This window comes from Rhinoderma darwinii, chromosome 11 (assembly GCF_050947455.1).
Source record: "Rhinoderma darwinii isolate aRhiDar2 chromosome 11, aRhiDar2.hap1, whole genome shotgun sequence".
Classification (NCBI taxonomy): domain Eukaryota; kingdom Metazoa; phylum Chordata; class Amphibia; order Anura; family Rhinodermatidae; genus Rhinoderma; species Rhinoderma darwinii.
In genome coordinates, this window is record NC_134697.1 from 65,499,361 (window position 1) to 65,514,066 (window position 14,706).

Sequence of the window (14,706 nt, forward strand, 5' to 3'; positions counted from 1 at the left end):
TGCTGTGGCAGCCTTTAGATTTTACTTTTAATGTTGCGGAATTTCTTACTGTAAAAAAATAATTTTTAAAAATCCCTTTAAACTACAGTGTGAGGTCTGGCAGCTCCACGGTATTGACTATTACTCAATGTTTTGTAGTAAGACTTTTTTTTTTTATATTGAGTAATTAAAACCTTTAAAAATGGGTTATCCGGGGACATGGACTTGTACATTGTACAGAAATCAATGTATCATCCGAAGGATAATAACTTACAGTGCAGCAATTTTGTGACATCTTAAGATTCTCAGGGCACGTTGAATCCCTACACCATCTTTTTGAGAAGTCATGCGGTTGTTTGACCATGGCATGACCTGACTGGAGTTGCTAGATCTAACTGGAGCCCTGTTTAGTAGCAACATGGAGACTTCTCTCTTACTCCCTGACCTCACTAGGAAGTCCCTACAACTACATAACCCCATCACCTCCTCTGTCCAGCACGGAAATCACTTACAAGTGGCGTTTCCATTCCCTCATAGACCCCAGGGGAGATACAAGCCTCATTCTAAAATGCAGGATTATAGTTTGTCGATTTAGACCTTTTGGTTGTTCTTCTGGTCAGTTTATCCATATTTATAGGTGAGGTGTCTCCTTCGTCACCTAAATAATTCTCCCTGACTAACATCCCTTACTTCCGGGCCTTATTCTCTCCTCCTATTCACCAATATTTTAAGTATTTGCAATATATTATTATTACCACACAGCTCTTTTGAACTATACCAAAAAATGCACTTGTCATGTAAGGGTTAGGGTATGTTGACACGCACTATTTACGGGCGTTTACGCCTGGAATTACGGCCAGAAATACGGCTTAAAAGCGTCGGCAAACATCTGCCCAGTCATTTGAATGGGTTTTACGATGTACTATGCAGACTTTTATTTTACACGCCGCTGTCTAAAGACAGTGCATAAAAAAAGACGCCCACGTCAGAAGTGCATGTCACTTCTTGAGACGTAATTGGAGCAGTTTAACATTGACGCCATAGAAACAGCTCCAATTAAGTCCGTAATGGACGCTGCGAAAAACGCCTGCACATGCCATTACGTCTGAAATTCAGGAGCTGTTCGCCTGAAAACAGCTCAGTAATTTCAGGCGTATCGGACGTGCACGTGTGAACATGCCTTTACCCTGCTTCAGTTTGTGCTCGAAGCTTCATCCAACCCTTGAAATGTAAACCAAGTGCGCTTACCATGTGTTGCGGCCAGTCTGATATAGGTTTAAGTACTGAAGACAAATTAATTTCAAAGAGTAGTAAATTTAAGAATTTTATTCCATTATGATGTTACATTAAAATGAATCAGCCACCTAGGTGATATAAGGCACTTGACGTTTAACCCAGCCGACTTCTACACTTATTACTTAACAAACAATCTATTACGTTTTAAGAAATGACAGTATAGTAGAAATAACTGTTAATACTCAGATGACAAGAACAGTTATATACACAGACTCAAAGTCGACAAAAATGACAAAAGTAATAAATGGATCAATGGTTTCTATAGCAAAAATAAAAAGCAACAGCAATGTTATCAATACTTCATAGAAATCGCTCTTTGACCTTGCTGTTAGGGGGGATTCACACGAGCGTGTATTCGGTCCGTGCGGGCCGCGTGGTTTTCACGCGGCACGCATGGACCAATACAAGTCTATGGGGCAGTACAGACAGTCCGTGCTTTTTGCGCAGCGTTTGTCTGCTGCGCAAAATGCGCGACAGGTTCAATAACTCTGCGTATTTCGCGCATCACGCACCCATTGAAGTCAATGGGTGCGTGAAAATCACGCGCACCACACGGAAGCACTTCCGTGGGACGAGCGTGATTCGCGCAACAGCAGTGAAAAGGATGAATGAAAACCGAAAAGCACCACGTGCTTTTCTGTTTCCGAACATCCAAACGGAGTCAGGAGATAGTCACTGTCCATGGTGCTGAAAGAGTTAAACTGTTTCAGCACCATGGACAGTGACTTGCGATCCCAAAATACATTAACCTGTAAAAAAAACCCGAAGTTCTAACTTACCGATTACTCCTGTCTCCTTCCTGCAGTCCGACTTCCCGGGATGACACTTCAGTTCAAGTGACAGCTCCAGCCAATCACAGGCCAAGCACAGGCTGCAGCCAATCACAGGCTGCAGCGGTCACTTGGACTGCTGCGTCATCCAGGGAGGTGGGGCCCGATGTCAAGAGAGGCGCGTCACCAAGGACGCGTCACCAAGGACGCGTCACCAAGGCAACGGCCGGGAAGTTCTCGGTAAGTAGGAACTTTATCTTTTTTTTGTACAGGTTTTTCGCTGTTGTGTTCGGCATTCACTGTCGAGGGTGCTGAAAGATTTAGCTCTTTCAGCACCTTGGACAGTGACGGGCGTTGACAAGCCTCATCTCTATGATGCCGGCTGCGCGAAAATCACGCAGCCGCGCATCAGACACGCATGACACACGCAGCTGTCAAATGGTTTTTGCGCTCGCAAAACGCTGCGTTGTTTGCGCGCGCAAAAACGCAACGTTCGTGTGAATCTCCCCTTAAGGTCACCATGATGCAGAGATTAACACTAGGTTTATAATAGCAGAAAAAAAAAAAAAGTTCTACCCCCACACCTGCATGTTTTCATTGGTGCAAACCCAAATACCTTTTGCATTCAAATTTACATGGCATTCGGAAGTGGATTTAATTATTTTTTTAATTGAAATGGATGAAATCTCAAGTTTTAAAAATTGCCACATATCCTAAAATGCATGCCATTTTTTTTTTTTCTGTTGAACTGGCGTTTACCTGCCCATTTAGTAAATCTGGCCTGTTTTTCCCACAGCACCTAAATGGGATTTTGAAAATTGTATGATGGTTATGGATTCACATTCTGCAAAGTTTGATAAAATACTGAGGGAACGGCTGTCCGTTTTTAATGCAGCATGGACCATTTCTTACACTATGGCGCATAATTGTTAGGAATATATAGCTAGCGAACAATTTCAGGTTGTGCCACTTTGTAATTGTTCCCCATGAGGGTCGTACTTTTTGCCGCCCGCTTACCAACAATGAGCCACCCGACAAGATAGTGACTGGAACAATAAATAAATGGCATAGCTAAGTGGCAATCTGAACAGCCGCCAACAGCCTGAGTACAAATAACATGAGCCTAAACATAAAAGGTAACTAACACTAAATAGATGGTTATCATTAGAAGCCGCCTCTAAAGAAAATCACTAAATACCCAGTGACAGCCGTTACCACCAGTGTGTCTTGCGTGTAACTATTCTTTCATTTCCATCTACCCATTTTGCATATGTTAGTCGCAGTAAGTCAGTGCCTGGTTTAGAAAACACATATTAGAGTAAATAGGTTAAACAGCTGCTCAGAATACAGTAACTCAAAAGGCATTTTCACAAATACTATCTGCGATAAAAAAAAAAACAAACATACTTACTAAGTGCACTTGTCTATTACCCAATAATGGTTTCACTTATGCCAGAAAAACTCCTAATGTGCCCTATGTTAGAAACACAGGTAGACGGCTACTGCACCTGCACTAGTTATCTTGGTTACAGAATTAAAGCGCCCTCTATTGGGGACAATACATTTATACACAAACAAAATTCCCTTTATTAAAACATTAAAAGCGTACCTCCAGTCAGAAGTGATAAATCAAGTGCAATAAGATTCATTTTTGTAATGTAGTCCCAAACCTGCTTTTGGATCTCCAGCCGGCCATACCCCAGTCTCCTGGGCATCCGCAGTCAGAAGCAAACCTCAATGTGCTGCTGCTCTTTACTAGGAGCGTTAGACTTCCTGCTAGATCTATTCAACAATTTGATGTATATGGGGACCACCTCACTGACTTACTCCACTGGATTTCAACATACCGGATCCTCTGATCCCACAGGAGATAAACTGCTCTCAGAGGTGCCTGGCAGCAGATTTACCCCCCCCCCCCCCCCCATGGAATAAACATGCAGGCTCGGCTAAGCATGAATGTTTATGGGGGAATTAGAAGTAGTAACTGTCGGCCTGAACTAGTTATTAGAGCGTGTATAGCCACTTTTACATGCCCCAGGGCTGTCTGATTGGGCATCCAGTGTGGCATAGGGTAATACAATAGCCAATTATATGGTTATTTATGGAATGTTAGTGGACATCTGTGCATTGCATATACTGCCCCCTACCAAACCTTTTTAAAGTGTGTAGACAATTATGCAAGTACATAAAAGTCTTACATCTTACAGGAAATACCCCAAAAAATTGAGGGGAGAGCAAAAACAGTTAATGTATAAGCAATTGTTAAAAGTACAGACTTGTGATCTCTTCATAAAAATGTAGCACAATGTAGAAGGAATACGTTGCACATAAAGCTTATCCATTATTTGCATTTTTTTTAAATCTTTCTGATCAAGAAATGGTGCAAAATGTGTTAAATTACATGTAATCCCCATTTTGAAAAACAACCTCTTGGCAGGAGCTGTCCAAAGAAAGTAGTTGTTTTTTGTCAACCACTTTAGCATTATGGAGATCTACAAAATGTTGAACGTACAATTATGTTGGGATGGTTTTACCTGAAATGACCATTATGAAAATGCTGTGCCACGGACTCCACTTTGCGTTTTCCTGGTGCCACTACCACATTGTTCTAGTAAAAGGGGGTGGTCACAGAGTATGGCCACTGATGGCATATAGTAGAAATATAATACGTAGTAGGATAAAAGAGGGTGCGACGCAGCTATCAGGTACATGGACTTCCATAGGTACGAAAACCAGTAGCACTTAAACGCAAATTGTCAGTATTCACTCCACAGCGCGCCAGCGATATTATAACTGCTTGATAAAGACCCTAAACTCTGTCACCACATTATAAGTGGCCTATCTTGTACATGATGTGATCAGCACTGTAATGTAGATTACAGCAGTGTTTTTTATTTAGAAAAAATCATTTGAGGGAGTTATGATCTATTTTAGCTTTATGCTAATGACTTTCTTAATGGGCGCTTTACTTTTTGACCAAGTGGGCATTGTGGAGAGAAGTGTATGACGCTGACAAATCACTGTCATACACTTCTCCCCATTCATTTACACAGCACATAGTGATCTAGTAAGATTACTATGTGCAGCCACATACACACATTAACGTTACTCAAATGTCCTGACAATGAATATACATTCCCTCCAGCCAGGGTCGTGATGTCTATTCAGAATCCTGACACTTCGGTAATGTTTGTGTGAGATTTACAGCAAGGCAAGCATAATCTCACAAGATTACGCTGTAAACTGTCATTTATAACGAGATTACGCTTGCCTTGCTGTAAATCTCACACAAACGTTATCGAAGTGTCAGGATTCTGAATAGACATCACGTCCTGGCTGGAGGTAATGTATATTCACTGTCAGGACACTGCAGTAATGTTAGTGTATGTGGCTGCACATTGCAGATAGCGATATTGCTGTGTAAATGTATGGAGAGGAGTGTATGATGGTGACTAGTCACTGATTACTTATACATTTCTCTCCACAACGCCCACTTGGTCAAAAAGTAAAACATGCCCAGTTGTCTATTAAGATAGTCATTAGCATAAAGCTAAAATCGTTCATAACTCCGTCAAAAATGATCCTTTTTTTCTAAATAAAAACACTTATCTACATTACAGCGCCGATCACATCATGTACAATATAGGCCACTTATAATGTGGTGACAGAGCCTCTTTAAGGGGTTGAAACGTTGCGGTCATGCTGTGGACTGAATAAATACGCACATCTTACGTTTGTATTGGAGTGCTGCGGTTCCTCTTACACAACTTAGAAATATGCCACCAGTGCGTACCCTGAGACAACCCCATTAATACAATAAACCAGTCCGTCTCTGTGCTTTCCAAGTACTTTCCTAATATGGTCCAGGTAAATAAAGCAAACGGTAACGCATCATGTTCTTCTGATGTACCTCTACATTGTATTGTCTGTCTTGTGCGGTGATAAGATAAGAACAAAGGGTTAAACATTTCAGAGGGACAGATGATGTTCAGAGAACACCTTTCTATGAACCAATCGCATATCTTACGAGGCACGTAAATTACTCACATTTTGCCTTCTGTAGAAAAGGAAAAATATTTCTAGGCAATAAGTACCTAACTCACTGGGCATAACAAAAAATATAAAAAAATGTCCCTTAAAAGTCAAGAGTAAGTGGTGATAAAAAGAAGTCCCTGTGAGGAACTGCTGCCCTGTGGATCCATTCTGAATAGTACCGCCTATAGGAAAGTAGTTCTGTCTAGTGGTGTCCAGTTGAGCCATTTATCTGTTTGGCACTGGGTGGTAATTCTGTGAGGTACAAGCAGTCCAGGAAGGCTTTGGAAATTTCGGTGACCAATGACCTATCAGGAATAGTCTGTGCCATGCCATATATTGCACCCTTAAGAAATGGGGGAAAACAAAACAAAACACATTTGTTAAAATTTGCATTTCCAAGGGTCATTCCATGGATATGTAAAATAGTAACCACGTTCTTAACATCACTAGGTGGTCAGATAAAAGCCACCCTCTTATCATTGGGGGAACCACTTCTACAGCAGGTAATTTATATGTTTCTTAAAATATGAATTCACATTAAATACTTTATATTTCTATGAAGTCAAGTTACCACTCCAGTAGTTTTGGCTCTAGGGTCTTTCATTATCTCCGACAAAGACTCTCGGACGTCCTTCACAAAAAGTTGTGCTACTCCAGGTTTTGTGTGCAGCAATGTGAGACATATATGAATACTGAGGAAGACCGACGAAAAAAGAAATTGAGAAACATTCGCAGAATTAGGTACAAAATATTAGGACTATAATCTAGAAGTATATATATATTTATTCAGCACCCAAATAGACTCAAAGCGCTGAGCATTCATTTTATCAAATCATAATAACACTATCAGTGTTAATTAAAACAGAAAAACGAAAATCGTAGAACATATAAAAGTTAGTATTGCACGTGTATAAGTGTGTTGGATGCATGGTAGTTTTCAGAAGGTTTGATTCTCACTGATAAGACTAGGTTCACATGGCATATTTTGTTGACTGAAAAATACGAGGCCGATTTGAATAGTAATCCGCCACTGAAATCCAGGCATTTACTAACATCAATGCGTTTTTAAATTTCGAAAGTATATTTGAAGCTTATTTTAAGGCGTATTTTCAGAGTGTTTTTTTGAAGAGTCAATGGGAAACACCAGCTCATAAAAACACTTGGAGACTTTTTTTATTTATTTTTTTACTTTTAAGCGTTTTTTACAAAGTTGTTTGAAGGAGTGTACTTCAGCGCAGAGTACGTGCCGAAATACGCCTAAAAATATGCCCCGTGAACATAGTCTAGCGTATAGACCCCTTTAAAAAAATGTTGACAATGATTCATCACTAAGAAAATTATCTTTGAGGACATCTTTCAACTTGTAGGCACCAAATTTGCGGTGATCCCTCTTCTATGAGGTCACTCTTACCCACAATTTTTTTTACTTAAAGTGTGAACCTTTGTACACTTATTTCTAAATAAAATTGATGTATTATTAAGACCACCTCCTGACGAAGGTTGCGAAACGCGCGTCGAGGTGTGTCCTCAGGGGAATACGTTTTTTTGCCATCATGTCCACCACAGGTAACTAACCTATTTAGGGAACGTTATAACTCTTGTTTTTTGTATTGTTGGCCACTTCACCCTTGTATACTATGGAACAACAGGGAGGATAGTCCTAGGCGATTCCTGCCTTTGATAGGTCACTAAAAATTCTACAGTGATTTGGCACAATTCTGTCTGGTGTGACCCCTTTCTCATGGGACCATTTTACTTATGTTTCTTAATTGTTTTTTGTACTATGTCTGTCTTATTGTAGGGGGTATCTTGTCCTTTGAGTGGGGACCAATAAAGTTTATATTTTTTAACTATTTGACAGTTATTTATTAGTTCATTAGACATATTGGTTTTGTTTAAATTAAACATACACATGCGTTTGTGAAGATTTTCCTTACATGTAGAATACAGAAATTAAATAATTCAGCACGGCCCTGTTGCAATGCGTGCACAGAACGAATATCCCTTACCTGGGTGGAAATTGAAGTGTATTCAGATTCCAGCTTTTTGCCGATAAAGCGTTGGACAAGCGATAGATATCAAAAGCCTCTGAACCAATTGCTATCACCGACACCTCAGGATTTCCAAAAATAAAGATTTCCTTCATTTTTTGCAACCTTGAAAGAAAGAATACATTGTGTGATAATCGTATAATATAATATGCCATCATTAGGTTAACATTTTACAGCAAAATATTCATTTAGAAAATGGACCTAATCCCGATAGTCCTTTTTTTGTACATTTTTACTTTTGTCCAAAAAGAGCTGCATCAAACAGGATTACACTTGACCTCAATGCTCCTGTAGAAATGGGCAGAGTCAAATATACTATATATAGAAGCTATGGTGGTATATATTGCCATTTGCACTCACATCACATACATTTCTCAGGAGGAGATGGCCTCCAGCTTTTATTTAAAGTAAAGTATTTAACAAACTTGAGATTAATTTGCTACAACGAATGACACATCAAGAGACTATAAGCCACTAACCACTTCCTGAAGCAAGAAAGGTGTCGGAGTGTGCAAAGACCGTGGCAACTTCATACACCTTGTACTGCTAAGTAATTATCAGCCTTCAGGATCAGTTAAAATGATAAGATAAAAAGAAAATATAACTAGCATAAGCAATTTACCATCTGCAGCCATTTACATTGCTCTGTTACTCCTCAGGGAAATGGATGTATAAATGGACTACTGGCTGTTATTCCCATTGTCAATGGTGTGTGTCAGACTATGTAGGTACACACTGTATTGCCAAGGGGATTGGTAAAGTCTAGTTTTCAATTACATTTCAAAGAGAAATAATAGAGGAACGGCACAATGCAGAGCTCTAAGAAAACCTGACAGGGGAGAAAACCGGTAAAAACTTTAGAACTAATAAACGACATGTTATTGACACAGAAAAATCTCCATCAATAATGACTAACATCACAGTGTTACGTACATCCCCCTAAAATAGGGGCTCAAGCTTTAATTACCTTCCTCACCTTTCAGGCCAAGTCCATATTACTGCTGGAGGAGGTATAAGCAGCATTCATGAGGTAGCTGCTCACTGTAGAGGTCAAAAACTTATGAACCCCACCATTTACTAGGCACCTCTAAATGCATCTCTGCATGAAGCCAAACATTCGTGCATCTCTCTTAGGCCATGATCACATACACACAGTTTAGACGCAGTTTTTTTGAGCCAAACCGGAAACATATCCAAAAGAATAAGACCGATTCATTTCCTTTCTTTTGTGCCCACTTCTGTGTTTGGCGGAAAAAAAAACAGAGCCAAAAACTGCGTGTGTGATGCGGGCCTAAGGGTGGGTTCATACACAGCAGATTTGTTGCAGAAAGGTCTGTGCCTGTCACATCATCCGAATAGGACTTGCTGAAATCCATGCACAGAACCCATGTAGATGTATGGAACATATTTTTCTGCAAAAAAATCTGCCGTGTGTGGACATACCCTTGGGCAGGAGTCCTAAATGCAGTTTTAGTGGCAGGTTTTGACCCAAACACCGGAGTGGATACTAAAGAGAGGAGACACATCAGTCTTAATGCATTTCTTTTCGGATCCACTCCTGTATATCGCAAACTGGCATCTCGCATCAGTAGAGAAGCCATGGTGAAAGATCTAATGTTTGCCCTCTGACAATCCCAAACATCCATGTCCATTAGACCTGAAATCTAAATAAAAAGTAAGTAACACTGTAGTCAGGGCGTCGTAGTGGTGAAGAGTGGAATAGAATACAGAAGACGACTCATGCATGCAATTATATGGATAAAACATCTACACACGTTCACATACTCTTTTATGATGAATCTTGCAGTCGAAATAATATTCTTGGTGGCTTCAATATATCCGCCTTCTCCCATGTGCATCATTGTGGCCCAACAAGCAGCTACAATCCCACCAGGTCGAGAGCCAGCTATAGAGGGAGAAGCATACAGTCCACCTGGCCAGTCTGAAGTGACAAAGAACTGGTGCTGCCGATAGTCCTTGTGGCTGTACATTATAACTGAAGACCCTTTAGGAGCGTAGCCATACTGCAAAGACAGAAGAGGTAACCATTATGAAAAAAGCAAATATACAGTGTTACTGACATCTCAAGTCTACCTTTTTTTATGTTAATTTGTTTTATTTTTTTTTAAATCCTCCCATGGAGCTACATTCAGTCTCTAAAAATGGTAAAAAGCAAAGAACTTGCAACAGTGATAACAGGATGCCCTATTTAATCTCTTGTGCTCAGAACCAACCACAGAATCCTGCGAAGCAAAAAATTCTATTAGCTATACACTTTTTTTCTCTCCTATTTGTCTATATAGCTGTTTAGGGCCTTGTTTTTTCCGGTGTTGATTTATTTATTTTTTTATTATTTTTTGACATGCATTAAATAATTCCGCCAGTTTTTTTTTGTTGTTTTTATGCCATTTATAACAATTGACAAAATAACTTAATTGTACGTGTCATTACAAGTCTGTGGATACCTAGTATGTGTAGTTTTGTTTTTTTATTAAAGACTTTAATAAAAATAATTAAAACAAAATCGTAAATACAACATTACATTATAGTCTGTTCATTTAAAATGCACAGGCATGGGTTAGGGAATACCTAAGGTATGCCCTAACAGGGGCTTAGGACTTGATGGCCCTGGGAACCCTTGTTAGGTCCGAGGCCAACCATATAAACCAGTCACTCACGGTGATCGAAGTGCCGGGACTGGTGGTAAGGTGAAAAGTGTAGTCTCCTCCCTTTGTCTGCACAGCGCTCTGCATTCATCGGGGAGCAGAAAGGAGTTGCTTTTCTCTGGAGGGCAGCTGTCAACCACAGCCGTCCTCCAGTGGGTGGCAGTGCTTCTGTGCCCAGTGCGATCACTATAAAGGTTTGCATGGTTGCGGGACGGAGACCCTTCCCGTGACATACATGTATAAGATAATGTGGGAAAGGGTTAACTTTTCTTAACAGTTACAATCAGATTTAAATCATATAAAATAAACTAGACATTCTATAAACTTATACCTGACTTGGTAAAGTAAGAGAAGTACTTTTGCTTGGTTGCCATACCTTATGAGTATCTGCTGAAATGCTGGTCACTCCTTTGACCCTAAAGTCAAATGGGGATAGAGGGTAGCCAGCTTTCTTCATGAACACAATGAGAAATCCCCCCAAACAGGCGTCCACGTGAAATGGAATGCTGTATTTCACTGCAAGCTAAGGTAAGAAAGCAGTAACAGAGGACAAACCGCACAGTCACAATTCATGGTAACGCCTTCATCATTATTGCACCAAATTATGTACAAATACAGTCATTGACAATTCTTCAGCCTGTCATTAGAAACAGTCGACAAACATGTTAACAGACAACGCTCTACCAACTCAGCTGAACAGTAGGGCTGGGCAAATACGACCTAAATCAAAATCACGATTAATTGAACATGTGGACTTGATTACGGTTGAGCGATTATTTAGGCCACACCCCTTTTTGCATGCTGACTCATCAAATTAATATTTATCCCGTGAGCCTGCTGTATATACCCCTTGACACTACCCTCCCCACAGTATATTGCCCCCATAGTGATACCCACACATTGTAATGCCCCATAGCTGCCCCCACAGAGTATAATGCCCCCCATAGGTGCCACCACACAATATAATGTCCCCATAACTGCCCTCCCGACGGTATAATGTCCCCATAGCTGCCGGTACATAGTAGAAGGCCCCCGTAACTGACTTCCACGCTGTATAATGCCCCTATAGTTGCCCTCCACACAGTATAACACCCCCATAGTGCTTCCAACACAGTATAACGGCCCCATAGCTGCCCGCACACAGTAGAACGGCCCCATAGCTGCCCTCACACAGTATCACGGCCCCATAGCTGCCCTCACACAGTATCACGGCCCCATAGCTGCCCTCACACAGTATCACGGCCCCATAGCTGCCCCAACACAGTATAACGGCCCCATAGCTGCCCCAACACAGTATAACGGCCCCATAGCTGCCCCAACACAGTATAACGGCCCCATAGCTGCCCCAACACAGTATAACGGCCCCATAGCTGCCCCAACACAGTATAATGGCCTCATAGCTGCCCCCACACAGTATAATGCCGCAAAGCTGCCCCCACACAGTATAATGCCGCAAAGCTGCCCCCACACAGTATAATGCCCCAAAGCTGCACCCACACATTATAATGCCCCATAGCTGCCCCCACACATGCTGCCCCCACACATTATAATGTCCCCCATTGCTGCCACCACACAATATAATGCCCCCCCATAACTTCCCTCCCCACAGTATAATGCCCCAATAGATGCCTCTTCATAGTATAAGGCCCCCATAACAGACTTCCTTGAAGTATAATGCCCTCACACTGTATAATGCCCCATAGCTGCACCCCACTAGTGTCTGATAAAAGTAATATAAATACTCACCTAACCCCGTTCCAATGACGACTGGAGGAGATCCCTTTGCTCCTCTGGTTTGTGCAGCTCGGCGCGATGACATCACTGCCTCGCGTCCAGCGATACATAGTGAATGGTAGAGCAGAGACTTTACGGCTCTGCTATTGGATTCAACGGTATCTGCGTCCTGAAGATGCAGATACAGTTTAAACCAGAAGAAAAGAATTGACAAAACCGAAACTCGCAAGATGACGTCGATTAATTGCAATGAATTTAGATTATTTTTCAATTAATTGCCCAGCCCTACAGGACAGGGTTTACTAAAATGTAGAAAAGGTGACATTTCCCAGAATGAAAATCACTGGAGAAAGCCCTGTGAAGAGATGATATAAATCAAGAAATGATGAGAAATTATTCACAGTAGTTGTTTAGACGGACATACAGCGGAGGTGCTTACCTTAGCGACTTCTTCTATAGGATCAATGACACCATGTGGGAACTGAGGGGCAGAACAAACCAGCATTGCTGTGTTCTTAGAGATTGCTCTCCTCATAGCCTGTAATAAAAATCCACACATGTCAATTCTCAATGATGCTACATATTAGCAAAATATGAAACAAACAGTATATACAAAATTTCAGGAAGCATTTGGAGAGGATAAAATAACCTAGTGTAGCTCACCATCTTGACTAGGTGACACCTTCCCATTTGACTACCAGCCTTAACCCCTTCCCGCCGCAGCCATTTTTCAGATTTTCATTTTTTCCCCCTGCCGTCCAAAAGCCATAACTTTTTTATTTTTCCATCAATAGAGTGGTGTAAGGGCTTATTTTTTTGCGAGTTAAGTTGTCGTTTCTATTGGTAGCATTTAAAGTACCATATAATGTACTGGGAAACTGAAAAAAAATTTGCGGCAGAAATTGGGAAAAAACTGATTCCTCAATTGTTTTTTGGGCTTAGTTTTTACGGCTTTCACCATGCAGTAAAAACGACAACTTACCTTTATTTTATGGCTCAATAAGATTACGTATATTACGATTGTATAACTTTCATTAAAAAAAAATTTGACGAGGAACAGCAATTCCACCCATGTTTATGGGGTTTTGTTTGTGTGGTGTTTACCATGCAGTATGAATAGAAAGTTCACTTAATTCTATGGGTCAAAACGATTAGTGATACTACATTCAGATTTGCTTTTTTTATGTCTAAATTATTTTTTCTCTTACATAATTAGTTTTTATATTGAAGACTCATAACATTTTAGTTATTTCATTGGAGAAGCTGTATGAGGGCTTGTTTTTAGCGGTATAATTTTAAGTTTTTATTGGTACTATCGGAGGTACATATGACTTTTTGTAACACTTTTTTTTGTTGTTCCTCTTTACTTCAAAATGAACCTAAAACAGAAAATGAGGCAACTTTGCAAATGGTCTTGATTAAAAAGGTCTTACCTTGTGTAGTTTGATCATTCAGTCACTCCCTTCCACCTATCCCCTACTTTTTCCTGACAGATTTGTTAGTTAAGCAAGTGACCGATGGAAGACCGTATGACTGCTAACCACACTACGCAGTGTCTATTTTGGGGCCTGTAACCGCGGGGAAAAATCTGCCTAGTAGGGGTAATTACAAAATTGTGGGATATTTGAAAACGATAAAGACCATTTGCAAAGTTGTTTAATATTTCTTCATTTTAGATACATTGGAGCAATAAAAATGGTTGCAAATGTGTCAATTCCTGATCAGAAATGAAATACCTTAACATTCACTCTCATGGTTTTCTTTTCCAGGGGAACGTGTACCATCTTCATTCCAAAATAATGAGCTGCTTTGTCGAATGCTGCATGGGCACTTACGGGAGCAACACTACAATAAAACAATGATTCAGTAGGGTAACACATGTATGCCATTATTGTAAAAACAAAAAAGAACCACATCGAGTTGTCAAGTAGTTTACAATAAAAGCCCCTGCAAGTTCTTTACAAGGACTTCACTGGAGCAAATAAGTGAGAGAGCGCTAAAATCAGCAGGTCTGTTACTACTTCACGCTGCCCTAGGCAGCATTTCCTAGATGACAGGTCCCCTTTAAGGCAAACATCCTGCTATTACTTTACCTAATCCTCATTTTAGGAACCATGTAGATACTGCATTACGGACTAGGAAGGACCTCTCACAAGCCCCCCGAATGTGTGAGTT

The 14,706-nt window shown here is 40.6% G+C and overlaps 1 protein-coding gene across 1 annotated transcript in view; it reads right to left on the bottom strand.

Annotated features, from left to right (window-relative positions):
- Nucleotides 1-5,402: 5,402 nt before the first annotated feature.
- Nucleotides 5,403-14,706, bottom strand: part of SGPL1 (sphingosine-1-phosphate lyase 1) — a 28,558-nt gene continuing 19,254 nt past the window's right edge. The window contains exons 8-14 of the mRNA XM_075841688.1: nucleotides 14,268-14,376; nucleotides 12,971-13,069; nucleotides 11,174-11,320; nucleotides 9,917-10,155; nucleotides 8,090-8,236; nucleotides 6,652-6,772; nucleotides 5,403-6,423 (exon numbers count right to left, since the gene is read on the bottom strand). Coding sequence (XP_075697803.1) covers nucleotides 6,283-6,423; nucleotides 6,652-6,772; nucleotides 8,090-8,236; nucleotides 9,917-10,155; nucleotides 11,174-11,320; nucleotides 12,971-13,069; nucleotides 14,268-14,376 — 1,003 coding nt within the window. The 3' untranslated portion in view covers nucleotides 5,403-6,282. The remainder of the gene's footprint in view (nucleotides 6,424-6,651; nucleotides 6,773-8,089; nucleotides 8,237-9,916; nucleotides 10,156-11,173; nucleotides 11,321-12,970; nucleotides 13,070-14,267; nucleotides 14,377-14,706) is intronic.